The sequence below is a fragment of the Sinocyclocheilus anshuiensis genome, unplaced genomic scaffold (assembly GCF_001515605.1).
Source record: "Sinocyclocheilus anshuiensis isolate Anshui unplaced genomic scaffold, SAMN03320099.WGS_v1.1 scaffold1098, whole genome shotgun sequence".
NCBI classification, from domain to species: Eukaryota; Metazoa; Chordata; class Actinopteri; order Cypriniformes; family Cyprinidae; genus Sinocyclocheilus; species Sinocyclocheilus anshuiensis.
This window is the reverse complement of record NW_015538053.1, coordinates 654222-670423: the sequence shown is the minus strand read 5'-3', so window position 1 is coordinate 670423 and position 16202 is coordinate 654222. Positions and strand designations below refer to the sequence as shown.

The window sequence follows — 16202 nt, the reverse complement described above, 5'->3', positions numbered from 1 at the left end:
ATATATATATATATATATATATATATATATACATTTCCACTAAATACAATGTTTACCACAGTTAGTGTTACTTAAGTAAAACCACGGTACATTTTCTTAAGCGACTTTAAATCCTACTAGTGTGATTATACCAGTTGATTGGGAGATTTATATACAAATGTATACATTTTGTGGAATTTAAAACATTGCTCCTTGATCTTGTAATGAATCTCTATAGCACCTGATTAGCTAACATTCATCATCTTACCTTGTTTCGCAGAGGCGAGTCTTTTCCGCAGTAAATCTTTCCAATGTGCGGTTTTATCGTTTGCCATTATTAACTTTATTTGATCATAATATATTTCAAACTAACTTAAACTAAATTAAGACTTATTATTAAACAATTGTATTATGTTTGAGTAGCCTAGGCGGTTGACGAACTGTTTACGTCTCTGAGCTAAAGGCGCACGAGTGACGTCATTGAAGTGCGACTGCACAGTCAGGAGAGTGAAGAGCTGCTCGCATGTACTTTTGACCAGATCCTGTGAGTTAGATGTTCTTGTTTAGATTACCGATGATTGTATTAACAAAATTGCGTTTAAGAGATAATGAGATATCTTAGTGGGTCTAAGGAACTCAAGATTGTGTGCTTTAAATGCAAAAGGACATTACTTTAGAAGATAATTTGCTAAATATTATTTCTATCTATTAATTGTAGATACAAATACTATTAAATATAACTTCATAGAGTTAGTGTGTGTTACCGTATATGTGTTGAACAGTAAAACAGACCTTAATTCACAAAGCAATGAGATTTTGAGACAGAATAAGTCATTTATTATACGTTTTACATAAAGCACCTTTAAAGTAGCGCGTAGTCTGAAAAGTAAAGTGGACTGGTAGGGAAATGATGGGATCTCTTGTTGTGTCAAAATCAAGGACTTGCGTAAAGCATCTATGCACATCATGGGTTGTCAGCCCCTTATATCTCAGGCCTGCTTTGGCCTGTTTACCACAACAAAACATTGTGCACGCTGTCAGGTTTATCATAAATCCACACACACAATATTACAGAACAAAAGGAGACGAACAAGCACACGGCCGAGTTGCCAAAGAAAAAGGGTTCACTCCCAGAACAAGGCCTGCATTCCCAAATTCAGTATTTACCGCTGGAACAGCCAGAAGAACGGCTGAATACATGAAAAAGAGAGCTGGGGTGGATACAGAAGAGCTATCAAATAATACACCTTCGAGAGGCAGAGGGTCTGTGAAAATCACCCTTCCTGATCATCCGCTGACCACATCCGAATGGGCAAAGTTCAAAGAGAGTTCCTCCAAACCTGATCGCTTTGAGATGCAAATGATGGAAGGACTGCTGGCGGCTAATGCAGACGTCAACATCGCCAAATCTCTCTTGGCCTACGTGGTTCAGGACAAAGGCACCCTTTCTTACGAACTCCTTTTGAGGTACCTCACACTGTGTGTCACGGGTGGGCACCACTCGGAAGTGTTTGACACTTACAACATCATGAGAACTTGCTTTAAGACTCTTGACACTGGAGCCTCGTCCCTGTTTATTAAAGGTTTCAGTCAAACTGAACGCTGGAGGGAGGCGCTTGAGGTGTTGGAGGGGATGAAAAAGGCCCTTCTGCCGTCTCCTCGTAACTATAGTGATGCCATCGCTGGGGCGGCACTTCATGGTGACACTGAGACAAGCTGGATGCTGTACGATGAGCTCCTGGAACTGGGTCTCGTACCTAATCAGGACACCTGGCAGTGCCTGTTTCAGAGCGGCATCACTCAGCATAGACAGCAGGGGGACAAACTCTTTTCTGTCCTGTCATATATGAGAGATAATCAGATCTACCCAGAGGAGCCGCTGATTAAAACTGTCAAAGCTTGGTTTGAGAGGTAAATGTAAAATATTGATATAATGTAAAATATAAGAACATAAACATATTAAAATATTATATTTTGTATTTTATAAAATGTAAATACTGTTTTAATTTTTTCCATCTGCGCAGTTTACCGGATCAGAAATGGAGTGGGAAGTTCTCATTTGTGGTCCCCAGGTACTCATTTAAATTTTCAGTTTTAATCAAATATATTGTCAATAAAGACTATTCTTAATTGATTATTGGTGTGGAAATATATTGTGTTTTAGTGGAGAGTGCACAAACTGCAAGGCATCACTTGAATCCATTCAACTGACTGAGGATGAGTATGCTGAGCTGAAGGACAAAGTGATGAAGAAAGTGATAGAAGGAAGTGACATCTTCAAGAAAACCACCCCAGAGGTCTGTCTGTACATTATATCCTTCTTTTACCAGAGTATATTTACCGAAGTTAATTTCATAGATAGATAGAGATAGAGATAAAAATTTACATTTACACCAGTGTTGTTATAGTTAACTATAGTTAAATATAAATATTATTAGATTAAAAACATAAACTTAAAAATTAGAAATGGCTTTGACAACTAACTGAAATAAAATTACTAAAACTAAAATAAAAATAAGCATAAATGTAAAAATAAATTTAAGCAAAATAGAAATATTTCAAAAGAGGTCATATGATGCTGCTAAAAAGAACATTATTTTGTGTATTTACTACAGTGAGAATAAAAGTTACGCCTTCTTTCTTTGCGTGAACATTTGGGCGGTGTTATGCAAATCTTACCACATAGTGACGTAGATATGTGGGGGCGTGTTCGAACGAGCCGTTTTAGGCAGGTGTGGCTGACTCTTAACTTTTATAAAGAATATCTCTTTGGATTTGAGACTTTAATCTTTGCAACTTTACAGATCTTCTTTATGCACCAAGAGCTTGTAACACTCCAAAGAGAAAGGAAAAAATGAAATCGCATCATATGACCCCTTTAAAAAAAAGAATAAAATGACAAAAGACCATGCAAACGTTCCAATCTCATAACTGAATAAAAAACAATAAATTATTTTAATTGTAAAATGTCTTAATTCATTAGATATTTTAATAAATATGAATAACATATATTAGTAGAATTTATTTTGCGTATTAAAACATATATTACCAAAAAATGCATGGTTTTTTGGGGGGGGGGTACTTAATTGTCATTAAAGTCATGTTACAAATAATTTTAATGGTTTTAAAATGGGTTTAATCTTTATGCACAATATTTTACATTTTTTTAATTTCCTGGTGAAATGTCACCTGTGTGTGTTTTTATGAAATTCCCCTTTATGTAAAGGATGTGTTGTTTGAAGTTTAGTAAGGCCTTATGTAGTTCCGTTTGACTCCACTAGATGGCGACAGTGTCCTATACACCCTATATTCACATTTCTACATGACCGATTAAACATGTTATACATGTAACATATGTTATAGACGTTAAACAGGTAACCTGATTTTTTTTATGCATTTAGATTATTGCCTCTTTGAAAATGATAAAACAATAAGGACAGATGGACTAAAAACTAATGCTACATTTTGTGTTGCACCAAATAGGATGCAACAACATGATAGGCAAGTTGGGTTGTGTAGCTGTCCAGAATTAGAAGATGTTCCATGCAGTTTTGATCTCCGTCTTAAATGAGTCTGCCCCTGAATTAGATGATGTTGTCCGGAGGGCTGCTTTATTCAGGCTGTGGGGTCTATAGATGTCAAAAGCATGTGATCCTGTCTAGTTCCACATTTAGATATGATGCAGGGGGCTTTCCAACACATGTTCCTTCATGTGTCTGTCGGGTCCCCGGTTTAGAAAGCTCATGAATGCAGTCCAACCCAAGACACAAGGTCACAAGGCAAGCAACTCCTCTGAAATTCCAATTTCCAGAGAGAACAGTCGTGTTTGTTTGCAAACTCCGTTCTCACGCATAGGAAACACATTCAGTTTCCAAGCACTGTCTCAGAAAGGAACATTTTCATACAGTACATATTGGAAAAACAAAGTACTCAGTATAGCCATAAACAATCTCTAATTTGGTCGTGCACATGATTAATGCTGAGACATGTGTACTGCTTATGTGCCTTTAGCTGTTGTAAAACGCAACACAATAGGCTTTCACATTTCAGCCCTCAAAAGCCTCTCACATGAGTGACCCTGGAAAGTCCCTGCCTGTCTGTCTGCAGCGCTGCATGGACTCCAGCCCCCCGCCATCGCTGCAGCAGTGCTTTATGAAGTGAAACCAGAGCAAGAGAGTTAAAACACCCCCAGTCAAAACTCTGCAGAAGCATTTAACAACCCCTAGACAATAATTTTGCCTTTGAAGGAAATAAATGTGGTGCTTTTGGGTGGTTAATAACGTGACATGCCAAGCAATGACAACTGTGTCCTGCTGTGTGACATGCTATACTTCATCAAAAACAACTTTAAAATGTTTTAAATAAAAGCTTTAAAATCTTGCATAGTTATTATACATGACCTCATAGTAACTGTGAGATTACATGGAATATTTGTACTTTTAAACATGAAAAAAATTTCTTTTTCCACAATATGTATGTAAGTTTCAAGTATTATTACAAAAAGAAAAAATATTATTACATTTTAAAATAGCTGTTTTCTATTTTAAGAACAGTATTTATTTGAAATAGAATGTCATTTTTGATCAATGTAGTGCATAATTGCTGAATAAAAGTAATTATTAAAAAAAAAAATGACTGACCGTGGTAGATTTAACGGTAGTTTATATAGAGTGAAAGTTATGTATAATTTTTAAAAGTACAAATATGTCATGTCTGTGTTTGTATGTTTATATATATATATATATATATATATATATATATACCTAGGCTACATATATTTTACTTTGATAAAATGTTTGAACTTGGCAATTTTTAACTAGATTTATACGTTTTTTAAGATTTCTCCTTTTCAATATCTGGAATATCCTTATTTGTCCTCATTTGATCCAAATTGTAACAAAAGAAAGCAAAGCAGTTTTCTGTTGATAGGCTTCAACAAACCTCACTCCAGTGCCGTCCTCACTGACCCCAACAATGCTGATGATATATTTACTAAACAGCTCAAAATATATGAGGCACGGATGTTTTTTGTGAAACAGAAGTTGGCTGATGTCCACAGCGCGCTCATGTGTTCCGCCGTCTGCCGCTTTTCAAAGAGGGTTGCGGCACCAAGAAAATAAATAAATAAATAAATAAAATAATCGTCAGAACATCCCATAATTCTGAATGTGAGGCAACAGATGTTGATGGTGAAGAAAGAGGCTCTCAGGACTCGGGCCTGTAGAGCTGGCCATTGTTCGGCCTCAGAGCCATTTATGTGGTCGCCATGGCAATGCTACGCCACTTTTATCCATTTCCCTTCGCCGGACGCATGCTAATGCGAGATCATAGCTCTTATTGACAAAGATGATAGAAGCTGAACAACAAACAGAACGACGTGGATGAAAGCCAACAGGGATTCAAGCTTTCATGTACAAGGTGCAAAACAGAGTTTTATTTAGCAGCACACAGTTTATTTGATTATTATTATAAGCATAAAGCGAACAGAATATTTTATGATGTTCTAAGTTGTTTACAGCTTCGTAAAATGTCTCAACGGTGGCACTTGTTGTTGGAATCTAGTTGGTGAAATGTCAGAATAAGCACGTTGAGGTTGTCCGTCATATCTGGTATGTTAACAAGCTGCATGTGTCTTGTAGTGGACGCAGATTGTCTTTTTATGTGACAAAAAAGACTATTGTCTGCGGGACCAAAGCTGTCCGTGTCAAAGGCAGTTGTGAAGTGTCCAACCAGGTGTCGATCTGTCTTTGAGCTGCTGGACAATAGTGAGACTCACTGTCAAGTGTCTCTCTAGTCTCTCTCCTGTCCTTGATTCACAGATCATGTTCATTCATTCCTAGATTAAGTCAGTTCTACATAACATGTTTAAGAAAGGTGGGTTTGGCACTTGAGGTTTCCAATTGTTTGAAATATTGTGAATAATATTTCCTTTTCTAATGCAAGAAAAAAAAAAACAGTTACAGGCAGGGTAAAATTAATTTCTTTTAAATTCACTTTTGTTTTTGCCCCCATTTTTCATGAGCTGAACTCAAAGATCTAAGACTTTTATATACATACATACACATACATGCATACATACAAGGTTTTAATCCTAAAACCTTGGTGTTAAAAAACACCTTTTTAACACTTTAATTTGTCAGTTTAGTATAAATGTGGCCAAGTTGTACAGTTAATACAGTATATTGTTATTAACACATTTAGAAATCCAAGTGAAATATGCAGATTAGCATATCAACAATTTAGCAAAAAATCCCCTTTTTTAGTCTCCTTACATTCAGTGTCCTGCAGTTTTTCTTTAGGTCAAGCTTGAGCTTGGGGGAGCCTGTTTTTCCCGTTTCAAAAACAGCAAGCTTGTAATAAAGAAAAGTACAGGACTTGCAGATGCCTTTTCATTAATGTCTGCCGTGGGGCACGGTGTGGTTTACACAAACTCTAATTCATCTAATTTCTTTGTTCTCTGTCTATTTTTGAGTGGCTGCCTTTCATTTTATTGGTATTTCATGCATGCTTTGAACAAAACTGAGCAGGTACTTTTGAGGATTTACAAAATGCTGTTATTTGTTTTAAATTATTCAAGCAAAAGCTTGCAATTGTACATTGAGTTAATAACCACTCAAGGCTGAAGGAGCGTGTTTTGATAGTCATCGGCCATTGTGTATATTCCAAAAAGAAAAAAATAACTAGATTGTGATTACTATCAAATCTGAATTAAACTTGTTTTGAATGTGCATGTTCCTGACACACCCATATTGTAGGTACACACAGAGTTCTGCACGGCGAGCTGGTACCACACACACGTGAACTCTCAACACCGTTGGGGAATCCCCGGTGTTCCTGTTCCCATTCAACATAACCTCTCCATGGCCACGAGAGGATGCGGAGCGAAACAAAAACAGTAAAAATGCACTTACAGTTCTAGATCATTGTCATCATAGATAAAACCAAGTGAAATTGTATGTTAGGATTAATTTCGTCCCATGCTGAGAGTAATAACCCAATGCTGCAAGATTTTTTAAGAGTTGAACAACTGATCACCAACTGCTAACTCCCACCAAAACCAAAAAGGAATTCCCCAAATATCCAGCTCCCCTTCCCCCCTCTCTCTGTCCGTGGCACTCACCCCTCCTCCAGTCATGCATCCTCTCACCCAGTACAAACGTGCTACTTAACACACACTTAGCAGGATTTTTAGCATGCAAAATAGCTGCACGTATTCTTTTTTGGTGTCTTGTTTTCACACGTGGGTCACAATCTTCTGTTTTTGCATTTTAGTGGAAATTGGAATTTTAAAAGGAAAAATTCTCACGCTTCAGGCAGAACTGAAAGCACTGGTTTCCAGCCACCTGACAGTCCAGGAATGCATGTGGTTTTGACAAGCTTATGTTTAGTGTATTAAACAGAGGATTGTGTATTAGCTGTTGGCTGTTGTTTCCTCAACTTTGAGGAAGAGCTTGCAGAGTTTGCAGTTCACTCAAAACAACGACTGAATTTCATACTAAACTTCATTGTTTAAATATCTTTAATTTATTGGAGAATTTTAATTCTGGAAAAAAAAATTTTTTTTAGAAGAAATATACTATTGCTGGTTATTTAGAAGTCAAGAAAATGAAAATGACAAGTGATGTCTGATTTGAAATGAATCATTCTTTTGAATCGATGTGCCTGTTGAACTGGTTTATGGATTCCACGGAATAAATCATTTGTGAATTAGATCTGGTTCATTGTTTAGTATTATTTATACACTGTAAAAGATTTTTCTTCAAAGTTTTAAATACTATTTCTTTTTACTTTGGTTTGATATTTAATTCAATGTGTTACTTTGCCATTTCTTTGTAATTATTTGTGAAATCTATAGCAATTTCTGAGTGAAAATTATTTCAAAATTTAAAAGTCATACTGTTATAGTGTTTATAAATATTTTGAATATTTTTTTATTGAAGATTTTAATTTGAGTTTAAGTTTTAGCAATATTGTTATGTGCATTTGTCATTTTTATTAGTCTTTGTTTTTTTTTTATATTTCTATTTAGCTTTAATTTATTTTTATTTTAGTTTTAGTTATTTTAGTACTTATTTTATTTCAGTAAGTTGCCAAGGCGACATTTCTCATTTTCATTTAGGTTTTTTAACTTTTATGTTTTTATATATATATATATATAACCATTTTTATTAATTTTAGTTTATAGCTTTAGAACTCAGAATCAGAACTCACTGATTCAATGATCCGGTCAGAGCAAATCTTGAGTTAAGAACTCACTTGAATAACTTCATCTGATACTGAGTTTAATATTTAAATTAATATTTTGAATATTAATATGCAATATTATTAACATTATTGCTTGCTTAATTGTGGATTATATGTATACTATGTCTGCATCCACAAAGGTTTTTTTTCTAATATATATTTTTTTCTAAATCTATTGGCTTTTTTTATGTCTGGCTAGTACTTTTACTTATGTAATATTTCATCAGGGTATACGTATATTAACCTAGTGTTTGTGTACTTTATTCACCTCTGATGATAGGCTTGAGTGTGCATGACTTTGCAAACACACTTTGCTTTGAAGCTAATAAATCAAAAGCCATTTGCAGCTCTGAGGCCCAAGGACAGACAGGTGAGGGAGTGACTTGGCCCCAATCCAGCTGGAAATTCCCTTGTTTTGTTTACATGTACCAAGGACAATTCGGGAGGCATTTCAACCTCTTGTTAAACGACAACAAAGAAGGAGGAAGTTCTAGCTTTTTTTGGCCCTGCTATTCAAGGGGCCCTTATGCTCTTATGTTATTCAGCTAAACACAACCTGATCACGCTTTTGAAGGTGAGCCAGGTGTGGTCAAGTTTTGTTTGAAGCTAATGCCTGTAACAAATGCTTAGATATTCCTTAAGACGGAAACGTCAAGCATTTTTTAACTGTCCTGGGATGAATTCATAGAATTGGTAGACAATAAAGTTGTTTTTGTACAAAGCTCTGACAGAAAGAACGTAGTATGTTCAGTTCTTAGCCAGAACTTGTCAGGCTATCTGTGAACACAATGCTTTATCTCATGGTTGCATGCTTTGCTCTTATACTTCCTGTACATTCATGACTGCACATAACTCAGCTCTTCACTTAATCTGATATGTAGAGTTTCAGGCAAGATCACTTACAATGATATATCTGTTTGCTATAAATGTCACCCGCCGGGCCTTGTGATTTTCCAGAAACAATCTTGAGTTTAAAGGTGAAATGTGTAGTTTCTGTGCCACTAGCATCACCGAACGGAAATGCAAAAATAATGATTGTTTCTCAAGCAGATGATTCCTCAGCTGTTATAGAAAGCTAAAATCTGGATGTAATCCTCCTCCGCTTGGTTTGATACTGTTATTTTAATATTTTTTATATACTGTTATAGCATTTATTAATATTTTGAATTAACTTTTATTTGTATATTTTTTAGTCATTTTTATGTGCTTTTTACATTTTTATTAGTTTTTTTTTTAATTATTGAGATTTATTTTTAGTATTTTATTCATTTTTAAACTTAGTTGTAATTTGAGTACTTCAGCTTAAATTTATTTGTTTAAATGTTATTAAATGTGCTTAAAATGTATTTATTTTAGTTAGTTGTCCAGGCAACATTTCTAATTTCTATTTAAGTGTAAGTTTGTCATCTAATATTTACATTTTATTTCAGATATTTGAATGATTATTAATGGTTGTAGTTAACAACACTGGTTTGATATTACGTCTGTTTATTCTAAGAACTAATGGTAATGTTTTCAATTCGGCATAAAGGTTTTCTGTTGTCCTCTATGTCTTGTGCAACACCGGTTGCTTTTCTCTTGTGCAATGTGCTGCACAACACCAAAGTGAGGAAATGTATATAGAAGCCCCATACATCCAGGCAACAGTATGTTCCTCTTGAAATTGAAACTGTGACTAGTTTTAGCATCAGAACAGACAACATGGAAAATATTGCAGTGTTTGTCTATGTATCTAAATTACAACATTGTGTGCTGTATATAGTCATGATTTTGAGAATAACAAATTGTTTGTGTTCTGTACAGGAGCTTAAAGGCTTTAAGAGTTTTGTGAAGCAGAGACCCCCCTTTGATATTGTCATTGACGGTCTTAATGTGGCTAACACAACACCCAAGGCCACCCACTCTGAGACGGTGAGTGATGGTAACTTCAATGCTTGGACGTTCCAAGAGAGGGCTGGTTTGTCTGTGACCTTTTAAATCACTGCTCTGGCTAGATGGTCAACCTACTCTGATTGAAAGGTGGAAAAAATAGCCAAAAATTTGAGTATTCAACCAGTTGGCATTCTAAAGTAAAAAAAAAAAAACGCATAAAAACAAGTGAGTGGCAGAGGTTCCACCAGGGGGTGATGCTAAGCATGGCTGCTTTTAATACAGCAGAACAGGTTTAGGGAACAGCCCCAATTTCTCATAGTTTCCAACCTGAAAGACACCCCAAACCCATGAAACCCACAGTTACTCAAATGAAAAATTAGGGAAAGTTCAATGTCCATGTAATGTTACACAGAACGTGTAACACATCAGCCCACCTACGAGGTGGTGTCAGACCCAGACAGAAGTGGCTTTACGTTTGGTTATGCTCCATTATAGTACATAAGGGATTTTTTTTTTGCCAACAAATAGGCTAATATTTTTAGATAATTACCCACCCATCTCATCCTCAACCACCCATTAACCGAAAACCAATGACTTTTCAATGACTTTCAATGACCCAGGAGGACCATTTGAGCAACATTAAAGGGATAGCTCACTCAAAAATTCAAATTCTGTCATAATTTACTCACCCTCCACTTGTTCCAAACATGTATAAGTTTCTTTCATCTGTTGAACACAAAAGAAGATATTTTAAAGTATGTTGGTGACCAACAAATTGGCGGTAGCCATTGACTTCCATAGTATTTTTATCCATACTATGGAAGTCAATGGCTACTATCAACTGTTTGGTTACCAAGATTCTTCAAAATATCTTCTTTTAAACTCACACAGGTTTGGAACAACTTTAGAGTAAGTAATTTAAGAATTTTCATTTTTGGGTGAACTATCCCTTTAAGGCAAGATACTGATTTTCGCAAGATTTTCGTTTCATTTAGTTGACGTCTGAGCGGATTTTTGGATATCTGTTTTTATCATTCTATAAATCAGAAAATACTGTCAACAGCTAGAAAAAAAATCAATTTTCACCATGGTTTTAGAAATAAAATGTATATTATAAATCAGGCGAATGATGCAGGATCAAATTCCTTGGTAAAAACCTTGTATATATACAGTATAAAGTATTTCTATCTACAGTATATCTTCAGAATATACTGTAGAGAGGAATAAAATTAGTAAGTTTGGTGTAAATAAGAGCTACTGAAGGGGAGATTTCTGGCTTGGTGCATGAGAAGGAACTCATTTGGAGAAAACGGCCTTTAAAGGCAGTGTATTATACAGTAATTGAAATCTACAGGCACGAATAGATAAAGTGCAATAAAATGAACACTTAAATGTGTATTTAACATGTTTTCTTTCCACTAGACTGAAAGAAGACATGGAAGCAAAATAGACTAAAGTCAAAAAATAGACCAGTGCATAAAAAAAGCAATGTTTTTTCCTGCAGTGTCTTACTTCAACAGATATGAGAGCACCTAATACTCCACTTGACATTAAACTACAAATTATGATGTAACACAAACTCCCTTGACCTTCGATCAGATCCTTTTGCTTTCTGCACACTCATCCATGGCTTCCATCTGCATGTCACACAGTCACACATTATTAACACAGATGCAACCCATAGCAATTGAACACGGAGGCAGGGGATTTTACACTCATTTTGCTATGACTAATGTATTTTAAGTCATACATGTGCATTTTGTGGTCAAGTTTATTTTTGGTGGTAACATTTACCCCACTTCCTCGCTAACTGGCGCATTTATTGAAATGCCAGTATTAACCGGTTTTGTCTGCACACAGTCTGTGAAGGGTGTGAAAATGAAGGCCTAAGTGAACTTGAGGCCAAAGTTGGCCTATATGGTTTGTTAAGGCTAAGTAAACAGACTGTATGCAAGAAAGTGATTGTAAATTTACAAGACTAACATGCTGGAAGGAAGTGCATCTCTTTAGAAATTCTTAAGCAAAAGAGACAGGAGGCAGAGGTTACGTTTGGAGTGTGAGACATGGCGCTATAGTGTGTACGGTGCTTTCCAGAGTAAAACAGCCCATCTGTGGCTCACCGTTCACTTCCTTATCATGAATTAGCAGAAAATGAGCACACCTGCAATTCCACATTTAGCACTTCCTCATGTCTGAAATAGCAAAATGAGGGATACAAGATAAACTGGAATTCACTGGGACTGACTTTGCATATTCAAACTGTAGATGACATTACGGTAATCTAAATTTGAGTGAGAAATATAATTAGAAGGTTAATACAAAGCAGTTGGTTAATGCAATAAAGTATACAATAAAGTATGCATGCATGCATGTGTATGTATATATATATATATATATATATATGGAAAAAATTGAAAAAGCACATGTGTATGTATATATATATATATATATATATTTGGAAAAAATTGAAAAAGCACATGTGTATGTATATATACTGTTATTATAACTAAAAAAATATACAGTTTAACTCTATTACATGTATTTGTACTAATTGCATCTATTTTAACCAACTGGTTCGAAAGTGAATGTTAGTCGATGTATGAAGTATATCTCTTTTTTTTCTTTTTTTTTTGGAAAAGTAAGCTTTATTTAAAAGAATATTGTTTTATTATATTACTATATTTTTTTAAAAATTAAATAATATTTTATTATGTATTTAATTTAATATTTAATATTAAAAATAAAATTACTTAAAATGTAATTATTATTATGCATACTGTTCTGTAGCTTGTGTACTAATTTACATATTGTGAATAAAAAATCTAATCTGTAATTCCTGGAAGTAAGAGTAAGACAAACAAATACCTACACACTATATTAAAAATAATTAGGCCTATCTCATGAATAGTTAATGCAAGTATATGGGGTGTTAAATCTGAACATCTACATACAAAGAACCTTGGATATTTTTAGCACACGGTTGTAACCTTTACTGTCTGCACTTTGTATGGGGGTATTGGAAAAACAACTTCCTGTGTAATCAGGAAACTCCCCCCTCATGGTGTGTGCATGAGTGGGTGGTACAAAAGTAGGTTAAAACAATGTGAGCAAGAATAATTTCCCTCCAGCTGACCTGCTAAAGTCCCAAATTCATCTGTAATGCCAAGGGAAATTCCTCCAGAAAAAGTCATGAGCTGCAGCTCACTTCATAGAGAACATTCTGAATGAACTGAGGTCTCTCATTCATGATTCAAAAATCATGAATGACCTCATTCATATTTAACATCTAAATAGAAATGGTAAAAGGCCACTGAGAGTGTGAATTATCTCCGCAGTTGCTGGCAGTTGTATCGGAGCTGCAACAGCAGGGTCTGAACATCCTGGTCCTTGGCAGAAAGCACATGCTACAACCTTCCCGGAACTGGGACAGACAAAACATGAGCAAGATCAAGCAGAAAGCCCACTGTTTCTTCACCGAGAACATGTTAGTATGACCCCCCTTTCCTCAATCACCTACTGCACACGCTGTTCCAAAACCTAGTGAGCTGCCTACATAGGCAGCATTTGAACGGATCACAGGCACGACTGCAGAATGAAGGCTGTTCCAAAACATTTGTGACATGATTATTCTGCCTTTTTTGGTAAATTCTGTGCTTTGTGGAGGCAACAATCCCATAATGCATTGCAACAAGCTCAGTAAACAACTCATCCAGGATTGGTCTGGATGAAAATAGTTCAATCTGGAATATATTTCTTATTTTTATTTTGAATATTAGTTTAGCAACATACTCTATTAAAATGAACTTTGCATGTGTTACACTGGGCCGAAATTTGGAATAATCAAGATTTTTATGTTTTTGATTTTAATGAAAGATGCTCACCATTTATTTGATCAAAACTACAGTATAAACAGTAATATTGTGAAATATTATTACAAATGAAAAGAACTGTTTTCTATTTGAATATATTTTAAAATGTAATTTATTTCTGTGATCAAAGCTGAATTTTCAGCATCATTACTCCAGTCTTCAGTCTCACATGATCCTTCAGAAGTCATTCTAATATTTTGTGGAAACCATGATCACCATTCATATGTTTGGGATGAGTAGGAAAGAAAAGAAATCAAATCAGTACTTTTATTCAGTACACATGCATTTAATTGATCAAAAATGACAGTACAGACATTTATAATGTTGCAAAAGATTTCTGTTTCAAATAAATGCAGTTCATTGAACTTTGTAGTCATCAGAGAATCCTGAAAATAATTATCAAGGTTTCCACAAAAAATATTAAGTGGTAAAAACGGGTTTTAACATTGATAATAAGAACCATTATTATAAAAAGAGTCATTAATAATTAAGCACCAATAATTAATCATATTCAGCATATTAAAATGATTTCTGAAGGATCATGTGACACTGAAGACTGGAGTAATGATGCTGAAAATTCAGCTTTGAAATTGCAGTAATACATTACAACTAAAATATATTCAAACAGAAAACAATTATTTTAAATTGTAATAATATTTCACAATATTAATGCTTTTACTGTTACTGTATTTTATACTGTAGCTTGGTAAGCATAAGAGACTTCTTTCAAAAACATTTTAAAAATCCTAACATTTGAGACCAGTTGTGTGTGTGTGTGTGTGTGTGTGTGTGTGTGTGTGTAAAATGATGTACAGACATGCTGCCTATATATAGTTATCATGATATCGTAGAGGCCTCAATGTGTTATGTAACAGTTGCAACATTTAAATGTGTTAGTGACGCATGTATCAATCACTTCCCTTCTCTGCATAAGTCAATATAAATCCATAATGATTTCATTCACCAAGCATGAAAGGTATTTTTGATAGAGTGCACTGTGTTTCTTGGATGGCTGCCACAGATCTGAGGATGACCCGTTTCTGCTGTATGCTGCTTTGCACTCTGGCGCTCACTGCAACTTTCTTAGTCGTGATCTGATGAGAGATCACAAAGCCTGCTTGCCAGACAGTGCAACCAGACGCCTCTTCTTCAAGTGGCAACGTGGCCATCAGCTGGTGATAAGTCATTACATCCCAGGAAAAAGAGTTCGATTTCAGGTAGGTTCAGGAATGGAGAGATCTTATGTAAACAAGATTACTCTTAAGGACTAAAACCCTCATTATGATGACTGTTGGCTTTGCTGTGTGTTTTTCAGAGGATCTTAGTATATGACACCATCGTTCAGACCTCTGGCAGCTCCTGGCACATTCCATATGATGAGAATAGAGGAGATAGAGCCACATATGAAGTTCCTCAGAAATGGCTCTGCCTTACTCAAGAACATTGAGGCTGGAGTTACTACTAGTGTGCTGGCTGAGAAATGTCAAATAAATAATGCTTTGCAAAATGTCCAATTGTGTCTCTTCTACCTCTTGTCTATATATATATATATATATATAATTTTTATTTCATATTTTAAATGTAAATATTAATAAGATTTTCGTAACATAAGCAACATCTACTTTGATATTATTTTATAACCGGTACAGTTGTAGGTAATGTAATGTTGACTGCTGCTTATATAATCCTGTAAAAAAACAAATCCTCTGAGGCCCATATTTTTAAGGCACAAGGGCTATATCTATAACTATAAGGCTGTGAGTCTAAAGTCCATTTGCATAAATGTTTTATTTTTCACTAGCTTAGGTTAGCCATGTAGGTTTTTAGTTAATGGCAAACATTAAGGCAAGTTCAGCTATAGCATAAAGGCAGATTTTAACTGACAATTTGTGTTTTCAGATGTTTTTCATAACTGTCAAGTGGTGGCAAATTATAAACAGTAATATAACATGCTCTTTGCTGCACTTTAGTTATCCTAGTTTTGGAAAGATCTCATTATTTGTGTGTAACTGTTTGTCCATACAGCTCTTGACCTCCAAAAATAACCCCGTGTTTGCCTTCCCTACATCAGCAGTCCTGAAAACACTCATATTGCTTTTATGTAAAGTGTTTGCTTGCATTATTGCTAGCACAGATTTGGAGGGTCGCAAAATGTACATCTCCTTGGACCAAAGATCAGAGCACAAATGTTTGTTTTGCATAACATTTCAAAGACTGATTAAACCAATTCTGCATTTA

The 16202-nt window shown here is 35.1% G+C and overlaps 2 protein-coding genes across 3 annotated transcripts in view; one reads left to right on the top strand and one right to left on the bottom strand.

Moving 5' to 3' along the window:
• ppp2r3c (protein phosphatase 2, regulatory subunit B'', gamma) overlaps nt 1-491 on the bottom strand; it is a 7920-nt gene extending 7429 nt beyond the window's left edge. The window contains exon 1 of the mRNA XM_016478474.1: nt 248-491. Within this exon, the coding sequence (XP_016333960.1) occupies nt 248-314 (67 nt within the window). The 5' untranslated portion in view covers nt 315-491. The remainder of the gene's footprint in view (nt 1-247) is intronic.
• prorp (protein only RNase P catalytic subunit) lies at nt 472-15466 on the top strand. 2 transcript variants are annotated; one of them, XM_016478468.1, is made up of 8 exons: nt 472-523; nt 919-1890; nt 2004-2051; nt 2144-2276; nt 10027-10134; nt 13431-13579; nt 14986-15181; nt 15280-15466. In XM_016478468.1, exons 2-8 carry the CDS (start codon nt 1178-1180, stop codon nt 15409-15411), a joined length of 1479 nt encoding a protein of 492 aa, XP_016333954.1. In that variant the 5' UTR covers nt 472-523; nt 919-1177; the 3' UTR covers nt 15412-15466. The 2 variants fall into 2 exon arrangements, with proteins under 2 accessions (XP_016333954.1, XP_016333950.1); XM_016478464.1 differs by lacking the exon at nt 472-523 and having other exon boundaries at nt 668-1890.
• Nucleotides 15467-16202: the final 736 nt, after the last annotated feature.